The sequence below is a fragment of the Gallus gallus genome, chromosome 3 (genome assembly GCF_016699485.2).
Source record: "Gallus gallus isolate bGalGal1 chromosome 3, bGalGal1.mat.broiler.GRCg7b, whole genome shotgun sequence".
Taxonomy (NCBI): Eukaryota; Metazoa; Chordata; class Aves; order Galliformes; family Phasianidae; genus Gallus; species Gallus gallus.
Genome location: NC_052534.1, coordinates 86,912,935 through 86,940,406, shown reverse-complemented (window position 1 = coordinate 86,940,406; position 27,472 = coordinate 86,912,935). Strand labels below are relative to the sequence as shown.

Sequence of the window (27,472 nt, the reverse complement as noted above, 5' to 3'; positions counted from 1 at the left end):
TTTACCTTTGTTCCATCCTTTCCTGGTTCTCCCTTGATACCTGGTAAGCCACGTGGTCCCTAGGAGAGGAAAAAAAGAACAGCTGAAATATTAAGACACAGTGCTACAGAATGGGACCCAGATATGCAATGCAATGCAACCCAGGGAATTACCTGATCACAGCATTTTGGTAACTGGACACTAAAGCAGAAATAATCATGAAATGTATCTAATGTGAGAATTTGGCACGCTGTCATAATCCATGACTTGGGAACATCAAAACTGTTATTTGCTATAACTGAGAAGCACCACAGGCAAAAAGGATTGTCACACAGATCGTACAGATGTCCCCTTCCTTACATATATCCATCACATACTCTTCACATATGCTGTGTTGTGGTGTGGCTCTTAGTCGTGGGCACACTCTCAGATATTTAATTCAACAAATTAAGTTCTCAACTATTCAGCAAGACTGGATCATGTTACGTGTAAAATACGGCATTGGTTTGCAATAACTATCCAGTAAATGCTCCTAAGTTAAATATTATGCAGAAGAAAAAGAATTCTTTTCAATCACTTCGGACTTAATCTGAAATCTTTGTTAGATTTGTGATTAGTGGCTAATTACAGAATGGCTGAGGTCAGAAGGGACCTCCAGAGGTGACCTGGTCCGACCTCCCAGCTCAAGCAGGGCCACCTAGAACAAATCAGTTGCCGTGACATGATTTAAGATCACTCTTATCAGTGCAAATTAAAACAAAAGGAACTACAGTTTGGCTTCTAGATCAGAATGAAAATATCGAAGCCCAAGGTGAGGCCTGCTCCTACAGGTCTTAACTAGCAGTGATTACACCTGTGATCTAATTGATAGCCTACCTACAAACCCCAAGGCTGTGTGAGTTGCAAAGAAATTCATCCAAGGATTGCCCCTGAATTCATGGTATCCCTGGAGCCTCTTTTATTCTTTGCACCTCAGCTCTCAATGAGAAATAGTGAATACAGGGAGAGAGTAGGTAGCATTTAGAATCACAGAACCATAAAAACATCTAGATTCTATGACTCATATGAAGGAAAAGAACTTCATGATGACCAAGGCCCTCCAAAAACCTGACCTACCTTTTCTTAACAATAAACCATATCCCTTAGTGCCACATCTCTTAAATACCTCCAGGGATGGTGACTCCACCACTTCCCTGGGTAACCCCTTTCAATGTTTGACCACCCTCTTCATAAAAAAACTATTCTTCATATCCAAGATAAACCTCCCTTAGTGCAACTTGTGACTGTTTCCTCATCCTGTCACTCGTCAGCTGAGAAAAGAGACTAATGCCCTCCTCATGGGAACTTGCTTTCAAGTAGCAGTAGAGAACAATGATGTCTCACCTCAGCCTCCTCTCCTCCAACCTCAATTCCCTCAACTTCTCCTCACTACTCATGTTCTAATCCCCTTACTAGCTTCATTGCTCTTCTCTGCACATATTTGAGCAACTAAGATACCTCTTACAGTGAGGAGCTCAAAACTGAACTCAGTATTTGAGGTGCGGTCTCACCAGTGCTGTGTACAAGAGGGCAACTCCTTCCTTAGTCCCCCCAGCCAAACTATTTCTGATACAGAACATGATGCCATTGGCCTTCTTGTCCACCTGGGCACACTGCTGGCTCACGTTCAGCCAGCTGTCAACCCCCAGACTGCCCACATCCTTTCCTTCCAGGCAGATTTCCAGACACTCTTCCATAAGCCTTTATCGCTGTTTAAGGTTATTATGATCTAAGCCTAGGACTTGACACTTAGCCTTGTTCAATCTCACACAATTGGACTCTGCATATCAATCCAGAATATCCTAAAGCCTCTGCAAAGCTTTTCTGCTCTCAAGCAGATGATAATTTACGTCAGATTTCCAAATTCCAGGAATTATGGAATCACGGCATACCCCAAACTGCAAGGGACCCACAAGGATTCCTGATTGCAGCTCCTGGCTCCACTCAGGTCCACCCAAAGTTCTAACCCAATGTCTGAGAGTGCTGTCCAAATGCTCTTCGAACTCTGGCAGCTTGGGACTGTGCCCACTGCCCTGAACAGCCTGTTCCACACCCACTGCCCTCTGGTGTATAACCTGTCCCTGACCCCCAGCTGCCTCTTCTCTGGCACAGCTCCATGCCATTCCCTTGGGCCCCGCTGCTGTCACAGAGAGCAGAGCTCAGCACTGCCCCTCCACTCCATGTGAGGAGCTGCAGCCATCATCAGGCCTCCCCTCAGTTCCTCTGCTCTGGGCTGAGCCCACCAAGGGACCTCAGCCACTAATCATACGTCTTGCCCTCCAGCCCTTCACTGGGCACTCTCTAATACTTTTATGTCCTTATCCAAACCTGCATGCAGAGCTCAGTGTGATACCACACCAGTGCTGAGTAGAGTGGAAAATGAAATAGGACCTTACTTGAACCCCTGGAGTTCCTGGGATACCTGGAGTTCCTGCTGATCCTTGATAACCCTAAAAAAAAGGAACCAAGACTTATGATTTTTCATAAGATATATTATTAACACCTATTTAGGGGAAAAAAAAAATCCCTCTAAAGAATTGTTATCCCAACTCCACTTGTTAGGTCACAAAAATTTCAGTAATTGCTATTAGAATCTTACTTTTCAGATTTAGATTTCAGCTATCGTAAATTTTCATTTCTGCATCTAAAGTTTGCAGCCTCCAAACTAGAGCTCAGTGAATCTTTTCAGACAAGGAAAATCAGTTATTTTGGAATTTGTACTTGAGAACGTAACAAACATATTGTTTCACTCACCATTCTGTAGAGGGGAAAAAAAAAAAAAAAGAACAAATTGACCTACATATGTAGACATCATTTTTCGCCTTTTTTTTTCTCCTTCCACAAAAGTAGTTGAGGGATGCCAGGAGTTTTAAAGGCTTACTTCTAGTTACAGAAAAAAAGCTTTAATGAACAAGGCATGTTCTAATACATTATGCAGCTCGTTTTATATCTCTAAATAATCAGAGAGTCATAGAATGGTTTGGGCTGGGAGGGAACTTTAGAGATCATCCAGTTCAACCTCCAAATAATAATAAAAATTCCAATGATAATAAAAATTCCATTCTCAGTAGTAACCACTTAGCTATGAACTTAGAAGTACATAACAGGCTATACATGTAGGAAAAAAAAAAAGAAATTTGAATGACTGGAACAAAGAAAATACTAAATATTTCATGAGACGAAAAGAAAATTTCAGGAATGCTTTACTAGAAATCAGCATTTGAAGAACAAGATAACCTAGACAGAATCCCAAATGTATGTCTGAAATGTTCTAGTAGATTGGATTCAGTAAATACTGCAAAAATAGCAAGTTATCTATGCAAAATTAAACAGTGTTTTAGAAGAACCCTGAAACAGAGACAAGCTACTGAAGAATAGGAAATTCTACTTAATTCCATTAAAAGCATGTTATTCCAATGACAAAAATGAGCTAGAAGGAAGTTTTTTTTGAGAAAATATATAAAACAACCAGGGAAATTGTGCTATAACAGAGTTTATTTGGCTGAAGCCTTTCAACAGGTAGTAACTTTCAACTCTTTAAGAGGAAATATTATTTCATTTGATAAACCCCAGAAAAATGATCTACTCAATTTCAGCTGTCCAGAATCTGATCTTGGTTTGATCTGAAAGAATGCATAATCCCATTTCTACATGAGTTTCAGTCTTAAAAACTTAGTACAAAATTTAAAAGGGGGATTTCCACACTACTGCAGAGGAGCTAATAGAACATTCGTAATACAAGGAAGGCAACTTTTATATCTGATTTCTTCTTCAAATAAGTTAAAGCTGCCTGGGAGTAATAAACAGAGCTAAAATTATTTACTGGTTAGATACAAGAGAGTACTTTCTGTGCCCTCTTCACAAAAGATGTTTGAGCAGATGCCCAAAGAGCCAGCTGGTAATGCTTAATATAGAAGTAAACAGAATTCTAGGTCTCTGTCCTACATGGATTCTTTATCAAGCAATTCTCTTTTAATGCTCAAGGCAGTTCTAGCAAAATCATCTTTAGCTGTAAATAGTGTAGCATTTCAAGATTGCTTATAAGACTCCTGGGTAGCTGAAACAACTCACCAAGCCAAAATGCCTTTAAAAGTTTGTCCTTTTATTTCTACTCCAAAGAAAGCAAAAAGTTTGTGTGACTTCCTGTAGGATGTAGTCCTATATAAATAAAACTTTATTTCATATTTTAGATCTCTGAAATGCAATTTCCCTTTCTTCTCCTTCTGAGTAGAAGAAGAAATAGCAGAAGATAATTTCCTGGCTGAACTGAATTTCAAAATGTGAGAGATGAATGGAGGATGGCAAGAGTTCTCAGCTTACAGAACTGCACATTTAACTCAGTGCTACACCGTGTAATACTGTTTCAAAAGAAATAAAGCACACATTCCATGTATTTGTTCAAGGGAAGGCTGTAACAGATAAGATACAAAACAGAGAATCAAGGTGTGGTACAAATAACCTAGCAATTCTTTGGGCAAGTTTCTATAAATTATGACAACCAGCTTTCAAAATACTTCTTTTTCCACTTATCAAAAAGTAGTAATGTATTATTTTATCACTGACAATTTGCATAATCTCCTTCTGTTCACTTATGTTAACCTAATTGCATGTTTGCTTATTGCTCACAAAACTTCAATTTATAAACAGATATTCTAAATGGCAAATACATTACGGATTATCAAACTACAACCTACACACTGAGACCTATTTTTTTTTCATTAAGGCCAGAGAAAGTCCTCTTTCCTCAAGTTCACAGAGCCCTCAACAGAAGTGTGTATGTGACATACATACATACACTCCGAGAGCAGCTGTGTCATAGCTCATATTTTAGGTAATGAAGAAAACCGAAAGTACACTTTTCATTTGACTAGTTCAAGCTAGTTCAGGACTAAAGATTTCTTTCCTTTTTCAGATCACTTTCCTGATAGGGTGAAAATACAGAATTTGCCACTAAATAAAATTAATTTTTTCTTGGTTTTCTCTCATCAATTCCACAGAACACACATAAATGAAAAGTACCATAGCTAACCCTGAACGTGATGCTTAAACATAAGCAGTTGCTGCCTTTTCATATCCCCTAGACACCTGCAGAGTGCCAAAAGGCAAACACAGAATTCAGAAGACATTCACCCCTTTGAAGCAGCAGCTGCAGGCAAGACAGCCCTATGCTCTATGGCATAAGAATATCATACCTCCTGAGGTACAATACTTAAGAATATGTTGAATAACAAGGGAATTTTAGACATCCAGTGCTCTTGAACACACTAAAAACACTAAATGTAGGTGCCTTAAATTCAATCCCACCTATAATGTTTCATCAGTGTTGTCAAACAACACTGCTCCAGCAGAACTTTTTTTAATATTCTCATTTATTATTTTTCATCAGTGCAACTGAGTATACAAAATCTCCCTCTCAATTTGTTGTGGATGGTAGCGGTGATCATAAATTGCAACTCATTGAAAACCTGTAAAGGTGAAATTATAATCAGCAAGATACCGTGATGCTTAGGTACCAGATGGCTGCAGAGAAACAAAATCACAGATAGACTTCAGTTTAGGAATTTAGATAGCAAGACAATAATTTACAAATAATTCTAAAGGGAAAAGCAGAACAGATTTCTTAGGTCAAAGAATTTATATAAAGGACAGAGCAAATTAGCAACACCAACACGATCAGTGAAATAAGAACTTTGTAGGGAAATTAAAGTTAGTTTATCTGTAAGGGGAAAAAGATTGAGCAAGAGAGGTGTATGACAATTATCAATTCAAAAGATGTTGTAGGTACAATAGCAGAGTAAATGTCAGAGGTGAATCTTCAGTGCACTTGCATGCCTAAAGGGAAGGAGTTCAGACAGCATTCATGGGTGTATCACGTCAGAAAATAAATAAATAAATAATGAAATAAAATGAATAAAATATAAATTAAAATAAAATCCGGTAATTGCACTGTACACTTCCTTATTGAAAACTTTTGGAAGTCACTGAACAACATAAATGATAAAGCAATTACAACAGGTCTACTTTGAAAAGTCAAGGGAGAAGCAAACAAGCTCTGTTTGGCTAGGAAACAACCACGGAACAAGTAATGGTCTAAAGATATTTAAGGACTGTAAACACTAAGTAAACAGAACTATGTAGGGTGGTGTAACTAATCGTAATGGAATTCAACTTCGAAAGAAAATTGTGACTTGGTGTTGGGAAAACATCCTGATATGGGTCTGCAGACTCCATGTGGAAGTCTTCGTAGAAAATCTTCAGTACATTTAAAACAGGCATCTAAAGCATTAAAAGAAAAGCTCTTAAACCCTATTCATGAAATACATTATGTATTTCAATTCATGTCAAAGGAAATAAGTTTTTATAACCATTCAAACAAGTATCCATGCCCTACATTCAAATTTGTACTTTGTAGTATGACCTTATAGTTCATCAGCAACATCTCTATAGCAACTAAAATCCTGTAAGGCAATAGAAATGTTAGAAAGTACTTGATGAATTTGAATGAAGCATTTTGATCTTTCTCTGAGAAGTTGTTTATCATCTTAACATTTTTTTTCCTAAGGTCCTTCTTCCTATTTTTCTCAATGAGTTTTTTTTTTCCCCATCCTTAAACAACCTACTCTAGCACTCCTCTCTGTACTCAACTGCCTACTGCTTCTCTTTTCCTGCCCCTCTGGACATGCTGAATACCAGTTGGTCCTGTGCTTGGAAACCATGCCTCACACCTTTCCCTAGGAGCATCTGCAGCATTATAGCTCCAGTGGCAACTTGGAGATCAAAAAAAGTGCCATCTCTTCTCTCCTACCTCTGCTATACAACAGGGCCCTTTCATAGAATCATAGAATGGCCTGGGTTGAAAAGGACCACTATGATCATCTAGTTCCAACCCCCTGCAGGGTTGCCAACCACTAGACCAGGCTGCCCAGAGCCACATCCAGCCTGGCCTTGAATGCCTCCAGGGATGGGGCATCCACAACCTCCTTGTTCCAGTGTGTCACCACCTTCTGTGTGAAAAACTTCTTCGTAATATCCAACCTAAACCTTCTCTGTTTCAGCTTAAAACCTTTAAAACACTTGTGTCCATCTGCTTCTACTGGCTACAGTGAAGCTCCTCTGCCTACACATATCAAAACACGAAAATGAACAGTAGATTCAGCATTAAATCCCAAAGGTAACTAAATGCAGCTTTTACCTTCCAACATAAATTTTTAAGTGAATCCTGATTAAAGGTCAGTCATCACATGAACATTATTATGGTAAAAGTACAAAACAGAGTTTTAATTGCCTTGTTCCCTGCTTTATTTATTGCCTTTTTCATTATGCTTTGCTTTGAACTGTTTAGTTCTTTCTCCATTTGATTACACTTCCTTCCATTGGCTACTCAACCATCTGCCAAGGTTTTCATAGCTCTGAGCCTCCAGCAGTTTATTTTAACCGGGCATGATGTTGGGTGATAAATATCTGCTTGTGCTGAAGAACCATGGAGAAGAAAAGTTTCATCAAGGCTATTAGATACAAGATCATAATATCTGGCTTGGAAAGTTCCCAAGCTTTAGACTGCTGGGAATTGAGATAATGTACTCTGCGCATATAACTTCCTATTCATCACTTAGGTGTTCATCCCTACCATCTGCCCTTTCCCACTATTGAAAACAGTCAGATGGACTGGTATCTGCACTAATGGACAGAGCTGCGTGATGCACAGCTGTATGCAACACAAGTCAGCACAAGGTACCACCCTGTTTTCCAAGTAGGAGGTCTCAGTGAAGCCATTACATGACTGTGGTAGTCAAAATGGAGAAAACATAGTTCCACTAACAAAAACAAGGTCTCAGTGTTACTAATAAATATTCACTTTTCTGGAAATCAAAGCAGCATTTTCTAGTGGAATTATCAACTATGCTTACAAAAGTTTCCTGAAGAAAGTAGCTGCAGTTTATATCAACTTAAATCCCTAGACAAACCATCCAACAGCACAGGTAATCCTAAGTATACATGAAACTATTATCCATTTTGCTTCCAAGAGTCCTGTTAAAATAACTGGCTATACTAAGTTCTTCATAAAAGATTCAGTCCTCAGTTTATCACCAGCTCTGGGTAGTACAGCTGTAACAGTATTCTACACATTTTTAAAAAGAAATATTGGAATGACCAGAAATTACTTATTATGCCAGAATTTTGATAGCTTATGAACTCAGCATGTGCACATAACAGTAAAGACAGTCTCAGTAGATTAATTTTAAACTTCTTATTCCTTATGGACACTGTTAAGACAAGGTAAATGGTTCCAAACTTTCATTAATGAAACTAGATGGAATACAAGAAAATAGGCAAGATTTGTCAGCCATAAGTTTCAAAGTTGAAAAGTGATAAATAAGTATATTTTTTTCCACTTCTTTCAGCAGACTGATAACCTATCACCCCTATTAACCACAAGTGATTGCTGTTTGAGTTCTTTCCCAGCACGTATATAGTATCCTTTGGAATAAAAAATGGCTTTGTTACTGCAGTCAGGCTGCTGAGCATTCTCAGGGCCAGCAACTACTCCAGCTGCTTCTTTCTGATGAATAATTCCCATTAAAATGAGTTCCAGTTGAGATTCAAATACTATTTTTACCCTTCTACTTATTTACCAGCGGAATTTCTCCTGGCAAAGCAATTAAATGATTTCAGGTTGAGAATAACATTTTTAATTGAAAATAAATGTATTTTTATTACATATTATGCTTCTCACTTCTGTGCTTTTCCCCAGTTACTTTGAATGATCTTTTCTATATTTATCAGAGTAAGAAAATTAAACAGAGACATAGATGAAAGGAAAGAAAATAATACCAAAAAGAGCTTATAGCCTAAAGTATTATTTTTTTTTAAATTCGAGAATGATTGAAATTGAGTCATGTTTATATTCATTTTCCCCAGGTATTACAGCAAAAAATTTTACTAGGTAATACTAAGTGAACAATTATTTTCTGGTAATACTGAAGACATTCATGGGAATTGTTTAGAATTTTTTCAGACTAAAACTGACTTTAAGTGCTACAACCATCTAGGCAGTCCATGAAAAATAAACTAAATTTTCCTGAGCTTAGCTTTAAAATCAGTTACATATCAGTTACATATAAACGCATGCCTAAAATCTTTCTCAAAGGAAGAAACATTCTGTTGACCAGTTATACTGTTCCAAGAAAATGAATACCAGATATGCAAACTGGAATAACTTTAGAGGAGAACATAAAAATGTGTTTGGGAACAAAAAAGATTGACTTTCCAGGAAAAGCTTTCCATGCAAAAACCATTTGATTAAACAACACTGACTACACAACTACCTGTAAGACTATTGTGCTGTCTGAATTAAAAGCTTGCTTTCCAAAGTTCCCCTAGGGGATACAGCTAAAATGAGTCATATGAGCAAAGTTATCTCAAACAAGGAAAATCACTGACAGCAAGGATGAAGTGCTAGTAGTGTTAGCAAATAAATAAATAAAGCAGAAGAAAAAGACAAAAGGAGGGGTCTGTTTTTCTACACAGTGTACCTAAAGGGTCTTCTGTCGTTCACAGCTAAAAACTAGCCTGGAAAACACTCAAGAATGTACTGTAAGGAACAATAATGTACTGGCCAGAGCTGCAGATGATCTAATAGTCTCGCAATTATATGTCCTTACAAAGATCAAGTGCAAAAAGCTACAGCTGATTTTTCAAGAAAAAAATTAGGAAGTTAATAGGATTTTACTGGAAGTATATCAAATCAATTATGAACTTCAATGGTAAAAATGGTAAAATGGTAAAAATTCTTCATTGGCAGGGCTTTTAGAGCCTACTTTAACTGTCTGAGATACTTTTGTTAATCTTTTCTAAGTTCAGAGAATGCTCATCTATGCACACGATGACTCATTTGCAGGAAAAAAATATAACTGCCAGATTACAGCATTACAGAAAGACTACAGCATCGATTTATTTCTCCTCCGTGATTCACAGTTACAAATCTCAGTGCATATGGGAAGATATATGGCACTGAAGTGGAAACCAGTTAATAAAAGTGAGAAAGAGCCATAACAACAAGCTAAAGCTTACAGTTTTATTTTATTTTTCAAAATATCAGTTAGCTGGAATAAAGACAGCTCTGCTTATCCACACTGCACTCCTACCTCTAGCATTCTGCATGGTCGAGCTGTGATGTACACTCTCTTTCAGGCAATTCTGGGCTGCTGCAGTTTGTATAACTGTCTTTGTACAGAAGAAGTGTACAGAAGAGTGCTCTTCAGAAGCTTAAGCATTATCAATAATCAGCGGAACAGAAAGGCTATTTTGATTAGATCAAAATTCCCAAGCTCTGTTTTCACCTGCTCTTATTTAAAACCTGTATTTTCATGATTGCAAGGGGGAAAAAAAGAAAGTATTTTATAGCACTGAGAATTCCATTTCTGATTTTTTCTCTACTTCTTCAATCTTTGAAGATAATAGTTTAGCTTTGTTAAACTTGTACTTTAACTTTTAAGGCAATAGTTATCAAAATCTGTTTACGACAAAAGCTCAGGGAAAATACATGAATTATGTAACAGGACATATGAGGATCTTTATTTGTGGAGCTATTAAAATGCTTCTGTTCTCACTGGTCTGCTGGACCACTAAGGTTACCATTGGCACATCTCAATATACCAAGCCCATATTTTAAAACAATAATTCTCAATTTTTAGAAATAATTGCGCTTTTTGTGTTCAGCATCTATTTTTTTCCTTTCAAATTAACTCTACTTCTAAAAGGACTCACCACAGTTAAACCTACTATCTACTATCCCTAAGAAAATGCCAGCATGTAACTGCGCAATAAAATAGGAGAAATATGAACTTTTTAATGATGTAGCACAGAGCTTTCTCTTATTACTAATTATATCTACTGTCCTTTAAATATACACACTTCCAAGCATCAATCTCGTTGTTTTCACTTTAGCTGACGCTGAACTGAAATGTATGAGTGATATGAAAAGTTCCTAAAAATAGAACCCTAGTGGTTTTATTAAGCCATCAAAGTTGGCAGGTAGTGCCTATTTAGACAGAACAATTTGCTGCAGTTACTAAAATTAATAAGCAACTGCAAATTCAAGTTAAAATGGTGTGTAGTTACAACAGCCTCATCCATCTTTCCACGGGACAGAACTATTAACATAACAGAATACTAAGCTGAAAAGCCCAATATAGCCCTTTGTTGCTCTTCTCTGAAGTTAATCTGGTTTGTCCAGCATGGACAAAAATGGCCCAAAATAACTAACCATCCCTTCTAAACCTCAACCAAAACCACAGACTATTAATTACTCAGTCCATAAACCAATGCTTACTCCATAAACTGTTTTGTCTTCTCTAATCTAAAAAAAAAAAAACATTTTGTAATGTCTGAGGGCATCTTTCTATATTTTGGTTCTTGATAGCATTTGGAATCCCTCCCAGCTGTATTTTCTGCAGATACAAAGTCATGACACTTATCTACTCTCGTCAACTCCTCCAGGGAGATTTCACAATAACACTACAACCTAAGGACTCAACTACAAAATATAGTCCTCAAACTAAGAATGAAAACCTACAGAGGCTTAATTTGTAGCACATGCACACACTTTTCTTTTCCTGCTTTCTGAATCCAAGTATCCAGCAGAGAATTTTTCCTTTTTCCAGAAGTAAATTCTTTTTCAAGTCCTCTACTTTTTTTTCTTTTTCTCTTTTTTTTTTTTTTTCTGAATTGAAGTACCTTCCAATGAACAACAAATACCATCAGAGACCACATTCTGAGAATCGAAACGTGGATGGTCGAGTCTCCCAGCTTTTTAGCCTGCCTTCTCTCAGCACACCATTGGCACATGCATACCACTGCTTTGTGAATGCAGAATCTTGCTCAACAGAGCACACTGGATGGCAATGTCTTGGAGGCTTCGAATTAGATTCAAAGATCTAATTTATTTTGTAATGAAATCTTAGACTATTATTATATATTTTTTGCTTTTAATAAAGTTTTATTGCAATAAAAATGTTAATCATGAAGACTACACTAACCACTGCCATATCTGGCATTTTTATTTTAGAGGCATGTGTTATTCATCTACGTTCTTCCAGTCTTTACCATCCATACTACAAGAATGTCAGCTTAAAGTAAAAAGAAAGGAAAAATACAGGTATTTTTGTGACGCATGTTTTAACACACAATGCTTAGAGCTGCACGATGTATTTTCACATTGTGTACCTATACCTATATTTTAGCTGCCCTAAACTGCTTTCTAATGGACAAAATCTACGCAGTAAAGTCTGACAGTCAGAAGGTGTTAACTTCTGCAAACTGATGCAAAGACCAACAGGAAAACTCACACCATTTTCTTTGCTTTAGAACAATGTTTACCTCATGTTATTTTTTGCTTGAGACAGAAATACTGTGATTAACACATTCAGAGAATTTTTACATACTGTTACATTCACAGAATTGCTAGAGCTTAGTGACATCCACAGTTTCAAAGAATAGAGACAAAACCATCAAGATTTCAGAATCTGTTATTAGTGGTACATGTATTTTCTCCTCTAGTTTTGCATTTACAATATATGACTTAGTTTTTAGTACTCACAGGCTTACCATCTGGACCAGGCTGACCAGGATAACCATGATTCCCAGGCTGCCCAGGATCTCCCTGTAGAGAAGTAGTAGGTAAACACACATAAGACATGAAAGAGCATTTTAAAATTAGCACAGATTAGCCTTAACCCTAATACATCCCATAAAACTGTGGCTGCAGTCCCGGATACCTGCAATTGAGGAGTAATTCATACAGAAAAAGGGAACTGATTTTGCAACCCTACCCTGGGAAAATTATCCCTAACTTCAGATGCAGGACATGGAGAAGCAAGCCCATGCTTAGTGTCACAGTGCAGGTTTGACCTATCATCACGTATGCCTTCAAGCTTCTCAACATCATCAGCAACAAAAAATAAATAAATAAAATTAAAAATAAATAGTTTTCATCAACTAAATGTAATCAAATCTTTAATAAAACTTGTTATTCTACCAGTTCTACTCTGAAGAAAACTCTCACCCATTTAGCAAAGAGTTGGCTGAGTCTAGTTTTTAAAGAAAAGCACTGAAAAGACAAGAGCTAAGATCAAAACCTGTTAAGTAAACTCTCCAGACACTGCTGTCTGAAAAAAAAGTTTTGTTTTGTTTGTTTTTTTTTTTTAGATTTCTTCTTATAAGGCCTTTGCAATTATTTTGATAACCTCTGTTAAGACCACGGTAAGGGAAAAGAAAACTCAATCTCTCAAGCATTGTGTTTGTTGTCAGAGAGCAAGAACATACCTTCCTACTCAATATATCCTCTTAATGTATTTAAGTTCTCTGTTTATTTTACTAACAGACTTGATCTGGACTTGAAAAATCCATTAAAGCCTCAGTCAATAAAACATTTCACTCTTGCACAAGCATTAAGCAAGTATAGTTTGATCCATCAACAGACATTCAGGCCAGCTACATTGCAGAATTGTTATGAATAGGGAGGACATCAGAAGAGAAACAGCTTTCATTGTAAAAAACACATATTTTAACATATAAGCGTGAGAAATGTAATGCTGAGCTAAATGGAAAAGGATATTGAATAACGTCCCTTTAAAAAGCCACTGAGTGTAACAGTTACAATTTTCTAAACTAACAGTAGATTCTCTAGAATTATTATTGACCAAATTAAAGAGTCCAGGATCGAGATCCAAGAGAAAATAAATTTCCTTTCAGTTACACTACCTGAACTATAAAATGCTATATTTTTGTCTTGAAAAAGTTGAAATATCATTTATTTGTATTTCAAAGTTTATAAATGAATTAATTTTATTACACTTCATTAATATCACAAGCACACAAATTAAGATAAAATCTATAAGCTTGTAAAGTCCAGTATTCAAGAGTTAAGAAGTACTGTAACTGAGATACCTATAGATCTTAAATTGGCTTCCTTTTCATTCTTCCTGCAGTCTTTTGGGTTGGGCACCATTTTGTTATCTGTATTATTATCTCAAATATTATACTGCAGTGCAATTGGAAGAATGCATTCTTTCACAGTGCATGTGAAACAGATACTTAATTAAAATTGTATAGATCACCTTAGTTCAGATATTTCTTACTCTTTCATGCTTTACAGGATGTAGCTTTCAAAATTTTTTGTTATAAATATTTTCTTCTCTTTTTTCTCTAATATGCTAAAGGAGAAATAAGGAAAAAATAAAAACAAAACAAAACAAAAAACACCACAAACACTCTATTAGATGAAATAACAATGGTCTCCAACATGTGGTTTTCAATTCCCTGATTAGAAACCATTATCACAATAGCAAACAGCCCTCTAATACGAGGTAGCTGCAGCAGACTGTTACCACTTAAATTATGAAAGCATTTTCTTTAAATCATTTGCTTAATGAAAGATAAGCAGTTTGGGATCTTCTTGTCTATCCACATGTGGAAAAACAGTAACTGGGGACAGTGCTGCATAGCACAGTAACTGGGGAAGATAGGGCAGCAAAACACTTGTGATGTGTCTGACACATTAGGCATCAGAGACCCGAGCCTACTTCACACCTTCATCCTTCTTACCCTTTGTCAGCACTCACGGGAGGTCACAAAAATCAGAACAGCGAAGGTGGAGCTCTGCAGCAAGCATTTTGTCTTAAATAAAGAAGAAAACTCTCCCTTAAAGACTACTTGATTAGCAATCCACTTCATTCTGAAATAATTAGCAGTGCAAGATCATTTGCTGAAGACTGGTAAAAAAAAGATTGGTTGCTTCTAATCACTATATTCATTCACTGGAAACCAGAACTAGCAGAACTAGGACCCTACTTTTTTAATCTGCATGACTATGAGTGGTCAGCATGAGACTAGAAGGGAAAAAAACATGTAGTGTATACTCAAGAAGAAACAATAGAAACTTACTTTGGGGCCTGGAGGTCCTTGTTTCCCTGGAGGGCATATGCAGGGGGCAGGTGTGGAGCCTACATCGCTTGGGCCATTCATGCACTATCAAGAGTAAAACCAACCATCAAAACACATGCCAAAACCACTGAACAAACATATCATAATATTCTGTGAGGTTGTTTTTCCTTAGGTTGCATAGGTCCAGGCTTTAACTCTTTTGTTCAGGTGAAATTTTTGCTCACCTGAACACTGCCCTCCAACTACTTTGCATGTATGAATCCATCATTTTACGAGGAAGAAAATACATTAAAAAAGCAAATACTAATTGTCATGGTTTTGTAACTTTGCTATTGGTATTCCACATCATAACATCATGGACAAAAGAGAAGAAGAACTACGTATCCCAGAGGACCTCACGGTCACAGAAGGAAGATACATCACAGAAGATACGCCATCTGGTTGCGCGCGGTCTTTTTCACTTTTGCTTGCTGCCAGGGAGAGGAGTGGGTGTGCTTCCAAGCCATGCACCTTCATCAAGTACGGCTTTCAGTTTCAGAAACTCTCTCACACTCTCTCTCTCTATCGCTCTTTCGCTCTCTCTCATTTCATTTATTATCCTTGCTTCCAATTAGATTGTATTATATCATGTCATCTTGCATTCCAACATCGTAGTTAGTAAAATAAGTTCTCCTTAGATCATTGCAGCTGCTCCATTTTTTTTTTCGGGAAGCCAGGGGGGCCCGCGAGCCTACTGCCCCCCTGTCACGGGCACAGATCTATGTAGATAACTCCGTGACACTAATACATGCCAATACCTGTAACTCTATTTGCTTTTCCACAGATCTTTTATCAAGCAGTTTGGTAACTTTCAATCTGGCAACACACAAAGCTGTTTTCCTAACCTAATTGATATTCATAATTTGAAGTGTGATAACTTATGAAATATACCTATTTAACAGAAGTTTACAAAAATAATCTAACAAATAATATGCATAATATGTATAGCATACTGACTGCAACTGACTGAGCATGCTACTGTGTAACAAGCCAAAAAAGGATGTAAAGCCCAGATCTCCCCATCTTGTGGTCGCACGTTCCAGCCATTAAGCTTCTTCAGGAAAGGTAGGGTAAGGCTGCTGCCACTGGTTCCTACCTGGAACCCCAGGGGTGCTCTTCATCACAGTTAGGTGAATTCCCCCAAACTACACTCCCTATACAAACAATGGTAAACACTAAATCTCAATGGATCATTTGGTGTATCTATTTCCCTCCTTTGAGATCATGTGAAACCTAAGGCAGAAAAGGGGAGAGCTGCTAGGTCAAATTCATTTACTCAAGGCTAGGCACTCAAAATGTAGGTGCACTTGCAAAATTTATATGTTGCAGCTAGATTCAGTGAATTCTTTTTCATTTAGTAATCCCTCAGAGATACAGAAAGGTAAAAAAATTAAGAATCCAAGATATGAATGAGCAGACTTTACATTTATTACTTAATGCATCTTCTATAAAATTTTATCCAGATTTTCTATAAGGACACAAACTTCTCAAAATGTTCTCTAAATGGAACAATCATTTGACCCTAAGAAATCATTCAAAATACAGTTCCACATTGCCTTCACAGTGGTACTGAGCAACAGCGAAGTTACCAGCATAGCTAGGGTAACTATCATATTAAGCCCTCAAACCAACTCCCCTTCAGGAAGCTCCCATTGGTATGATCCAGAAACCTGACTGCACACCCCCATTCACTTTGCAACAGTATCCAGCCCTGTAAATAAGAGCAATCCAATTGAAGTGGGAAAAAAAAAATCAGGCCATTTATTCTAATACATGTCGGAAAACTGATTTTCAATTTGTCCACTGAGTACCACTCAATTAATGAAAAACAGCATTTTTGAGCTTAGTAAACTTCCGTCCATTTTTTAAAACAAAGAGTACATTCCCTATAATAATAAGCTATATAAAGTCATATACTACCTTAAAGTGAGTTTGAGCAGTTTAGGATTGTGCCTACCTCTCCATTCTGAAACAAGAAAAAACATCATTTAAGAATAAAACAATACTTGCATTGAACAAAATCCACTCATTTGTAAACATTATCAAAACCAGTCATAACTTTAAAGCAGTAAATATCCAGCATCTATAATTCAAAATTTCAGACTTTCTCAGGTTTGTGCACAGCTGCTGTCAACAGACAAGTAGCTCAGTGTCATTTAAGGGTCTCTAAACAAGAGTTGCCAGAAGCAATTTTTAAAAGGCATAACAAAACTAAAATTAAAACTGGACCACGTAAATATTTATATACTGAATGTTTAGACTTGGCTCAAACCTCTCGCCAGGAGTAACTTCCCATCAAAAGAATACTCCACTTTTTCATTAATTACCAAAAATATCCTAAAACATTTCTAAAATCTCTGATTTCTGCCCGAATTCAGTGTGTGGGAAAATGCACAGCAGCACAGAGCCACAGCTGGCTTTCTCTAACATGATTTCCAGTGTGACTCCATGGTATCTGTAGTATCTTAAAAAAATCCCCATATATTTCAGCACATCAAACATGAGATTGTCTGTTTTAGTGATTTATCCACCATTACCTGCACCACGTACAAGAGTTTTCTGATGCACACAGTTATCACAATCTTTATAAACAGTAAGTGGAAAGAGGTTCCTCTGAATTCAGTCTTTCCCTTGGGCAAACTCTGGAGAAGATTGTTTTTCCCCAAGGATCATAGTGGGAGTTTGAAATTATTCTAAAGCCCCAGGGAGAGGAGATGAATTTAGGCTGTAAATACTACATACAGCCCCAGCTTAGTTCAGGAGCTCTGACACAACCACACTGTGATGGAATACAACCACAAACCACACGTGTCTCCAACTTTCATTACCCCTTTGGAGACCGTCCAAAATGTTTATTTCTTGAAGGAGTCCAGAGTTTCATGGGTGAAGCCCAAGCTTAATTTACAACAGTATGTGAAACTAAACTGGCAAAATGTAAGCTTTTTGCTCACACAACTTGCCAAGTTGAAGAGACTGCAAAATGACAGGCTTTTCAGTGTTTCTTTCTAAGGGTTATCCTTTTTTTTCCTCATTTATTTTTTATATCCTACTCATACTCTGCAAAGAGCAAGGAGATACGTGGTGCAGGTAAAAAGTGAAATAATAAATTTTACTTCATATTTAAAGCTAACTTTAAAAGTTAAATGCAAGAGTGTTCCCAAGTTCATTAGTTCCAGACACACACACAGATTTCAGAACAGTAAGAACCTAGCCACTTTCCTAATTCCTATTTCCTACGTAAAATTGTGAGTTCCAGAAAGGTTTCAATATGGGTGCTGATTACAACAGAAATGCTGGCACTAACTGAATAGGAGCCAAACACACTAGCTGTGAGTCTATGCAGATTTGGCAAAAAAAACGAAGTATCTGGATGTTGAAGATTCACAGGCTCTATTCTCAAATCGGCAAGATGGTCTTAATATACTAAATCACAACATGCAGAATATAGTCTTGCATGCACACGGACTATCTTTAGCTCAATTGGGTTTAGGCACCAAACGAAGGATGACATTTTGAAGGAAACTGGAGATATAAACCAATCTCTTGCAAATACTTTGGGATGGGTGTTGAATTCTTTTGAATATCTGGCCACAACTGTGTGCCAAGAATGGTTTTCTAATTATTCTACACGTGTTTTACATTTCTTCATATAATTAAGTAAGAGTGAAAAGAAAGAATCAAAGGAGTCCCGTGGGCTTCCTAACTGCATATAAGAACTCTGCAATACTGAACTGTATTTTACTCTTGCCTTACTAATAACATACTTCAGAAAATCTTGGCTTCACTTCAGCCACTGAGATTTTAAAATCAGACTTCAACATAGATATTTCTGATATGAGAAGGTGATTTAAAAGTATAGGTTCGTTGAGTACATACAGAATTTTCAACTAGGAAGTAGCAAAATGTATATTAGATAAGTTAAATAGTTATGCTTAAAGCATTTTACACTGCCATAATCTAGCTGCTTTATTAACTTGAAATGTTTAAAATCTTGAATTTGTAACTGAAAATTCTGAGATTCTTCTACACTGCTGTTACAAATTAGCACCGTCAAGTATCTAAAATGAAAAAAGCTTTTTGTCTGTTCAAAACTAAGGCTGTAAGTGGACAAATTCTGGGTCACTTGATACTGCAGGGTCCTAAGTCAGCTTCAGATGGTGATGCATAAAAAGCCAAGTAATTCACAAAAGTTCATCTATTGTACTCACAAATCCTGGGATCTCACAGACTGTCTCTCGATTATTTTGCTCCGGGTCACAGTAGATTCGCAGTTTTTGTATATCGAACTATAATTTAAGACATAAGAGACATTTTTAGAAAAATTGTTACTAGCCTGATATTATATGTTTAAACAAGACCCTTCTTACTTTATATCATTCCACGGGTTTAAAAAAATGAACAAAATATAAAAAGCAACTGAAAATGGAAGCTCTCTGTGTCCGCTACAGTTAAAAATCAATGAAGGATGTAGGAACCCTAAGTGAGGCTTCCCACAATGACTCATACGTGCAATTGATTCAACATTCTGTAACAGAATTATTAAAAGAAAAATAATCAATCCAAGATTTTGTTTTCTAAAATAATAGAAATAACCAACCTTAATCCTTGGTAATAAATCCAAACATGCACAGCAAAAACTATACCAGCTGCCAATACCATTTGGAAACAGTTACAACAGAACAAGTATTGGACTGGATGATCTTGGAGGTCTTTTCCAACCTTGGCAATTCTGTGATTCTAACTAAAACCAACACTTCCCTTTTCACCTTAACAGTCCTGGTTAGACATGTCTACACTGACCTGCCTCTTCTAAATGTCAGATTACTAAATGTTGGTGAAGCATCAGAAAGTGTCCCTCACACTTGGAATAATTTAGTTTAGAGTTTAGATGTATAATGTAAAATTCTAAGTAGCCAATGGAAACATTGGCAACACATAAGCAAAAATCTGTGTTGTTCTGCTCTGTCACTATAGGAAAACAAAAGCACTGAAGCCAGCCTTTCTAGCGTGAAGCTATCATGGCCACAAAGAGAAAAAAGCCCCAATCACACTTAACAAGAAATCATAGATCATAAGTTTGACAAGCAGAGGGAAGACAGAAGAGAAAATCAAGTCTGTTAATACCATATATAGCAATATTAGTATTTTTTGAAATAGAAAATTGCAACATGAGGCAGATTTCCTATTTCTTTTCCAGTCCACTATCAAGAGATGCTCTGATACAATTCTACATTCCTAAAATGTTTTCATTTTTATTTTAGATAACATGTTTTGCTAATGACATTCTTCAATCGAGAAACTGTGTTGTTGGGAAAGTTATGAAACCCAGTTCTGCAGAGACTTAAGACAAAAACAAAAAACAAAAAAAAAACAGGTACAACAAACAACCCTAAAATCCTAGAACATACAAAACTATGAGAATGAGATAATCCTGCACTGACAGGGAAAATGTGTGAGATGATTGATTACAATTCCAAAATCTTTACTTTCCTTGAAATAAGTGCCTACCAGAAATCTGCGGGAAGCATTCATTGCTCTTCATAGAGAAGAATGTTACTATACAAGCTATATTTCTATCAGAAATGCTGAGTCACACACAAAGAATGTCGTCCAAGTTTCCATGTACTTAGAATATGGTAATAATAGCATTGAAACCTGGCTGCAAACGCACAAAACTGAGAGTAACTGATTAATGGCATCTGAATAGAGTTAACGAAGATGACGCAAAACACATTAAAATAGTTTAATAGGAGCAGGAAGGGTCATGAAATTAAGCACTGGACTGTAAAAAAATAAAGATAATTATAGCTTGCAAAATGAGTAGAAAAACTCTGCCTATTTGTGTAATTCAGTATTTCTTAGAATTGCTTCCTTTATTCTCAATCTAATTGTAAATGCTGTTGTCACTTTGCTCACGTTTTCATAAATGCAGGGAAACAATCTACGTAGTCAACATCCGGAACACTGTCAACGTTACAGTCCTCACCACTGCTCTATCCTATATAGCCTGATGTTATCAGCTTTTTGGTGTCTGCATATAGCTGAAGGCAGGAGGAATATAGCATTCCTTGGAATAAAGGAGAACCTCAATAGAGCAGTTTCAGGGCTTTTTTTCCAGCACAGCAGTCAAATGGTGCTCCCTTGTGTACCCAGTATTTGCTGTGCAACACAGCCTGAGTTGACAAGTTTCATACTTTCTTGACAGCTAGCAATGAGAAAAATTTTGTTCTCTACCAGCTGTGTTGACGTAGCTCACACAATGATGGATGGAAATTATACGCAAGCGTCAAACACAGAGGATATACTCTGCTTTGACATATTGTTCTCCAAATCCGAGCAAAGTACTGCATCAGATTAGTGACTCACCAAAAACCAACACCTTCTGAAGGCATCAATTAAATACACTATCCAGGATATACCAGTTGTGCTGGGTCCTTCTGACAATTCACATTCCCCTTACTAGAATTTTATATATTAAATTTCAACCTAGAGTAAATTAGAAGAGCAAGTGCAGGAAAATATAAGGCACCAACGCAATGCTAACCCACAGTACAACAACTGCATTAACCTGACATTTGAACTACCGTGCTTTTAACATAAGCATACCTGTACAGTTTCCTCCTTTCCAGAATACTTTCCTATTTGGGTTAGCCCGCTGATGTAAATACCTAAAACAGGATGTAATGGTTTTGTTTCAATTTCTTGGTCATCTATATACAAAGTCACAAAGTCTTCTGTAACTAAGAGACGAATTTGATGCCAGCCTTCATCAAACAATGTCTAAAAAAGCAAAGAAAATGGAAACATTTAAAACAAAATTAATTTAAATGATAGTAGAACTCATTTTGAACACTTAAGCTATATTTACAATTGCACAGGCAAAGAAAGTATTAGTCAAGTAATATTACAACTGAGAAAATTATACTTGCTAATAAATAGTCTGCACTTTAGAATTATTTTAAACCAAACAGATCAGTCTGACTCGGGACATGCTGAGATTTGTAGCTGTTGCAATTATGAATACAAGAGGTATTTTTGTCAGCAGAGGTATGATGTTTCAAGTACTTCAGATCTTAAACTGTAGTACAAACACATCAGTACTTGAAAAACCTTCTACTGTATCTTTTACAGAAAAATCTTAAAGTCAGGATATTGGCAGAAAGAATCACAACAGTCTAAAAAAAACAACAAAACACAAGTATTAAATTCATCATATCACAGAATCTCAGCTTAAGATTTAAACAAAGAGTATATCAAAGAGTATATTTACATAGGTAACAGAATGAGATAGTGCTTTAGAGAAGTACTTATCACATCTACCTAAGAAAAGAAATTCAACAGAGGAAGAGATACTATCTTGGAGTGTTTCCCTTAATTTCAAACATTATTTAGCCTAGCCTAGCCTAGCCTAAATCACCTTCCATATAACTAAATTTAAGAAATTAATCCCACAGTAAGTTCATATACATAGTAGTAATTTAAACATACACCTTTCATTATATAATCTTTACTAACTTCTGTAGGCACGAAGATAAATTAATTCCACTTCACTTAGTACATTGGTCACTCCAAAGTAATGCCTCCTATTTATTTTCATGGAAACTACAACAAATGCAAGGAGCACAGTAAGGCTATTACATAGAGCAAATTCTTAGCTACTAAACACTCTTTTTCAACACAGTCACCAGCGTTAGCTACGCATTTTTGCCAGCAATGAACAAAAGCCTGCATGCTGTGCTTGAAAAAATCTGCACCAGTGGAAGTGACCCACTGTCGCTGTCACCACTGCTGAAACGCACCACCCACCACCTCAGTGTGTTCACATCCACTGTCTGGTCTCCATCAATGTTCAACAAGCATCGATGAATTGTCAGTGGGTGTCATTTTATCCTCACAGAGGGATTCAACAACACACTTTTGCTTCATAGTCACTTCCATGTCAGATGCCCTTCTGTCAGACTGCCCCTCTGCTGCCATCTTTGCACAGCAACACAATGGAATGGAATATTGGTAGGAAGATTCAACCCCTACTGCCATACCACCAACATCTGCCTTTGACATTGTGGGCCAACATAATAAAATAGGAGGCATTACTTTCAGAGCAGCACTTGTTGTATAGTCTTACTCAGCATCTCTGTTTCCAATGTATTTTCATTTGTAGATCACAATTTTATTTACAATGTTTCTCATTACAAGACAAAATAAACAACAGATCACTATATGAAACATTTCAATTTTATTGGGTAATATGATAAATCATCACTAGGAAATAAAAATAAAAATACCTAGGACTGCAGGAATATTTTTCTTTCCCCTGTAGATACCCAAAACACTTACATATAATGCATCAGATTTACTTATAAATGACATTTCCAGCAATCTCAGGTAAATCAAGGCAGAGAAAATTTGGAAAGAAAAAGCAAAATTCTTCATTTAATAACAGAAGAATAAAATGCCTCCCAAAAAAGCCTTGTAGTTAAGACTTTTTCTTAGCCATCAGACCTCCTTTCTCTGAGGATTTATATTTCAAATTCCATTAGCCTCATTTGGAGTAAGAATTCGAATGCAGGCCACCACTGCTCAGAAAATCAGAACCCATTTGGCAACCCAATGCTCCAATGGTAATTTTTTTTTTTTTTTTCCCCAAAGTGCTCCTCTTGCTTGAATTAAAAAAATACTCCCTGAGTCAGGAACAGGAATCTCTAGGCTGTGTAATCCTATACCGATATGAACACGAGAGAGACATTTAATCTCCTTCCTGCAACTTACTTGGTCTTTCTTACAGGCTTCAATATTTCACTGGAATAATGAAAAAAAGACTGAGAAACCTACAGAATACACTAAGAAACAATTAAAATGGTTTACACAAAGAGGGGAATTCCTTCAATGAGAAAAACAAGCAGCTGAAAGGAATTTTTATTCAATATAGAGCTAAAAAAATCCAGACTCGACTTATTTTGTGCTCTTCTAGAGAATAAAGTAACTCATTCCGTTATGTGTTTGCAAGGAATTTAGATGCTTAACAAAAGGACTTCCACTAAAAATGGACTTCTCTTATTCTCACCTTCTAGACTCTACATCAAAGGCAGAAAGCAATCTCCAGCATATATTAAGTCAAGAGCTGTACACAAATAATTCTCTGTGATCCTCAAAATTACCTGCTGGAAACTGCTGAGTAAAAAACACCTGCAAAGCAGACACTGTAGATGCTGAGGAAACAAGGGTGAAGTACCCACCATCCATTTTTAAATGCCTAAGCAGTCAATAATAAGAATCATGCATTTTTTAAAAAATCATAAAGGGCAAAGGAAAAATGTGTACTTATAAATGAGTACTCCAGCACAATGCTGATCTACTTCTTACCTTTACACGAGGGGCAGCAAAAGTAATAACCTGCGTGCCATTTATTAAACTTGTTGTAGTGAATGACAATGTTTTCTCTTCTCCATTAATTGTGACTGCTATCTGTGGTCTCTTATCCAGGCTTAGAACTCTCCACAAATCCCATGTCTTTTTTACCTTAAATCTTTGAGTGGAAACAAACACATAGGATGGAGGCAGACCTTCTGGAAACACGTTCCTAAATAAGGCAGTGGAAAAGAAAAAGGCCAGTACTTGAATACTTACATAAATATTAAAAAAATTCTCTCTCAATTTAAACAAACATTAAAATCTTATCACATTTAGCACCTTACTTATCAATGTAAATACCTTGTCAATTCTGACAGGTCAACACGGGAGGTTACTTCATAAGCCTTAGCATTAGTAGTCGGTATTTGAATTCTCTTTTTAACCCTTTTCTTCACACCTAGTCCTACAAGAATGTCAAATCCTTTTTCATCTCGAGCTGCCACTGGAATTCTTGTTGGACAAACAGATTCTGCAAAGTAAGAAATGCATATACAGTTAAAGTACAACTTAAGACTTTCAAAAGGTAACCTCTTATCTACCTAATTTTTTGTTGCTGCCCTTCAAGAAATAAAAAATGAACTTATAGCTGCTGCTGAAGTACAAGAGAGAACTGATATGCAGAATCCTCTGAGACATAAAGTGAGAATACAGAGTTGTCATATTTTACTGCAACTGCATACTGCTATTTTGATTTGCAACTAATTGTGCTTAAAAAGGTATTAGAATATTTGACTCATAAAAACATTGGACTTATATTTTAACATTCATGGTCTCAAAATGCTACAATAGATAATATCATAGAATCACAGAATGGGTTGGAAGGGACCTTAAAGATCATCCAGTTCCAACCCCCCTGCTGCGGGGGGAGACACCTCCCACTAGACCAGGTTGCCCAAAGCCCCATCTTGTCTTGCCTTGAACACCTCCAGGGCATCCACAGCCTCTCCAAACCTCTCTGTGCCAGTGTCTCACACCACCCTCTGAATAAAGAAAGTTCTCCTCTTTTAGATTGAAATATTCCCCTCATCCTATTGCTATCAGACCGAGTAAAAAGTCCATCTCTGTCCTGTTTATGAGCTTCCTTGAAGTACAGAAAGGACACAATGAGGTCCCCCTAGAGCTTTCTCCATTCTGAAAAAGCCCAGCTCCCTGAGCATATCTTCATAGGAAAAGGGATCCAGCCGTCTTATCATCTTCCTTTCCTCCTCTGGACCCACTTCAACAGCTCTGCATCCTTCTTGTGCTGGGAGCCCCAGGCCTCAGTGCAGTACTCCAGATGAGACCTCACAGGGCAGAGCAGAGCAGGAGGATCACCTCCTTCTCCCTGGTGGCCACCTCTCCTTTGACACAAGTCAGGATGAAAATGGCCTTCTGGGCTGCAACCACACACTGCTTGCCCATGTTGAGCTTCTTGTCCACGAACCCTCCAAATGCTTCTCCACAGCGCTGCTCTCAAATAGTTCTTCTACTCTGTACACATACGTGGGATTTTGTTGACCCTAGTGCAGCACCTTGCATTTGGCCCTATTGAACTGATTAGGTTCACATGGGTCCACTTTCCAGACTTGTCCAGGTCCCTTTGGACAGCATCCTTTCCTTCTGGTATATCAACTGCACCACTCAGTTTGGTGTCAAAACTGATGTTACTCTACTACATTAACAAATTAGATTAATTCAGCCTCTTTCCTAATTACAAAATTAAACTGAAAATTGAAAAAGTTAGAATTATCTACAAGTTTTTTTTTTTTTTCCATTTTCTCTCGCTCAAAAGTGGCTCTAACCTATTTTATTACACTGGTATTTGCTTGATGCTGGACAAACAGTGTTATATGTTTTCTGTGGAAACTAAAGTAGGCTTAATGTTATCTCTATGTAAGAAAAAAAAAATTAAATAAAACCAATACTTGGCAGCAGAACTAAAGTGTTTAAAAAATGTGCAAGACAGAAAAGTGAAATTTAATTCTAAAGCCAATACTGAATTATGGCATTAAATGAATTAAAAGAACAAAAGTGCTCCATTACATCAAAATTATGCTAGACTATTTATGTTTTCATCGTTCACTTTCTGTTGTTTCTTCAGAAACACACCTCTTCTTAGAAAAAAAATGGATGTTAGGAATCAGTTCCAAAGAAGAGGTGGAGTGTTCTCTCACCTCCATCATGATGGAGGGGCTGGAAAACTCAGGTTTCAGTAGCAAGGAATTATCAGCTCAAAGGTTTAGGTCGGCATTTCTGTATCATACAAGCAATGCCTCACAGTTTCTCTTTTTAGCCAATGCAAGGGCAATCAGAAGCTATCTCCATTCTGGTGGGGAAAGTGTGATACATAAACTTCAAGAAAATCTTGAGCTAGAGTGTCTGCACAAGCTATCTATGATGGAAAAGGACAATCAACCCTAGCAGGACATGCCACAACTACCTGGAGTAGCAGCAAGAAACCACATGCATTCCCTTTGGATTTCTTTTTTTTCTCCATAGTAAAATGTTACCAGAGTCCCAGAATAAAAGTATATTAGAAGATATCTGCCTGGTTGTATAAGAAAGAACTGCAGTAATTCCCAGCTTAAATAAAGGAAACTAAAATGTTTGCCTTCTGAATGCTACAATGAAAAAGAAAAAGGAAGAAAAAGGAAAATACAACACTACTTTCCTTCTTATTTGTCTCAAAAAAACAGATGTGGGATTTTAAGTCCACGTGCTCTGATAGTAAGTAAAAATAACAACACTTTGTTTTTCAAGTTTATTTACTGTATATAGTAAAAAGCACATAGAGAATGACTCTATGAATCTGCTATAAGGTTATTTATTTCAAAGCTGAATAACGGTCATATTGCCATTAATACAGATGACGAACACATAAATCTCTTCTCAGTCATAGTGTTAGAAATATGCTGTAAAAATCAAACAATACAGAAATTAGTTTATTTTATGTGAGAGGGCCGTTATTCTGAATCAAACAAATATAAATTAAGCATGTGTCAAATTATACATGAAGAAACTACTGTTTATTTTCAATGGCACATTGCAGAACTACATAAAAACATTCACAGTAAGGCTGATC

General features: G+C 36.8%; 1 protein-coding gene across 3 annotated transcripts in view; it reads right to left on the bottom strand.

Moving 5' to 3' along the window:
* The window catches only part of COL21A1 (collagen type XXI alpha 1 chain), a 102,599-nt gene that overhangs the window by 43,353 nt on the left and 31,774 nt on the right, over nucleotides 1–27,472 (bottom strand). For all 3 annotated transcript variants that reach the window (XM_025149095.3, XM_419902.7, XM_004940463.4), the window contains 9 exons: nucleotides 24,712–24,880; nucleotides 24,364–24,580; nucleotides 21,607–21,780; nucleotides 19,209–19,286; nucleotides 16,958–16,966; nucleotides 14,962–15,045; nucleotides 12,617–12,679; nucleotides 2,415–2,468; nucleotides 6–59 (listed from right to left, as the gene is read on the bottom strand). In XM_025149095.3, the coding sequence (XP_025004863.2) occupies nucleotides 6–59; nucleotides 2,415–2,468; nucleotides 12,617–12,679; nucleotides 14,962–15,045; nucleotides 16,958–16,966; nucleotides 19,209–19,286; nucleotides 21,607–21,780; nucleotides 24,364–24,580; nucleotides 24,712–24,880 (902 nt within the window). The remainder of the gene's footprint in view (nucleotides 1–5; nucleotides 60–2,414; nucleotides 2,469–12,616; nucleotides 12,680–14,961; nucleotides 15,046–16,957; nucleotides 16,967–19,208; nucleotides 19,287–21,606; nucleotides 21,781–24,363; nucleotides 24,581–24,711; nucleotides 24,881–27,472) is intronic.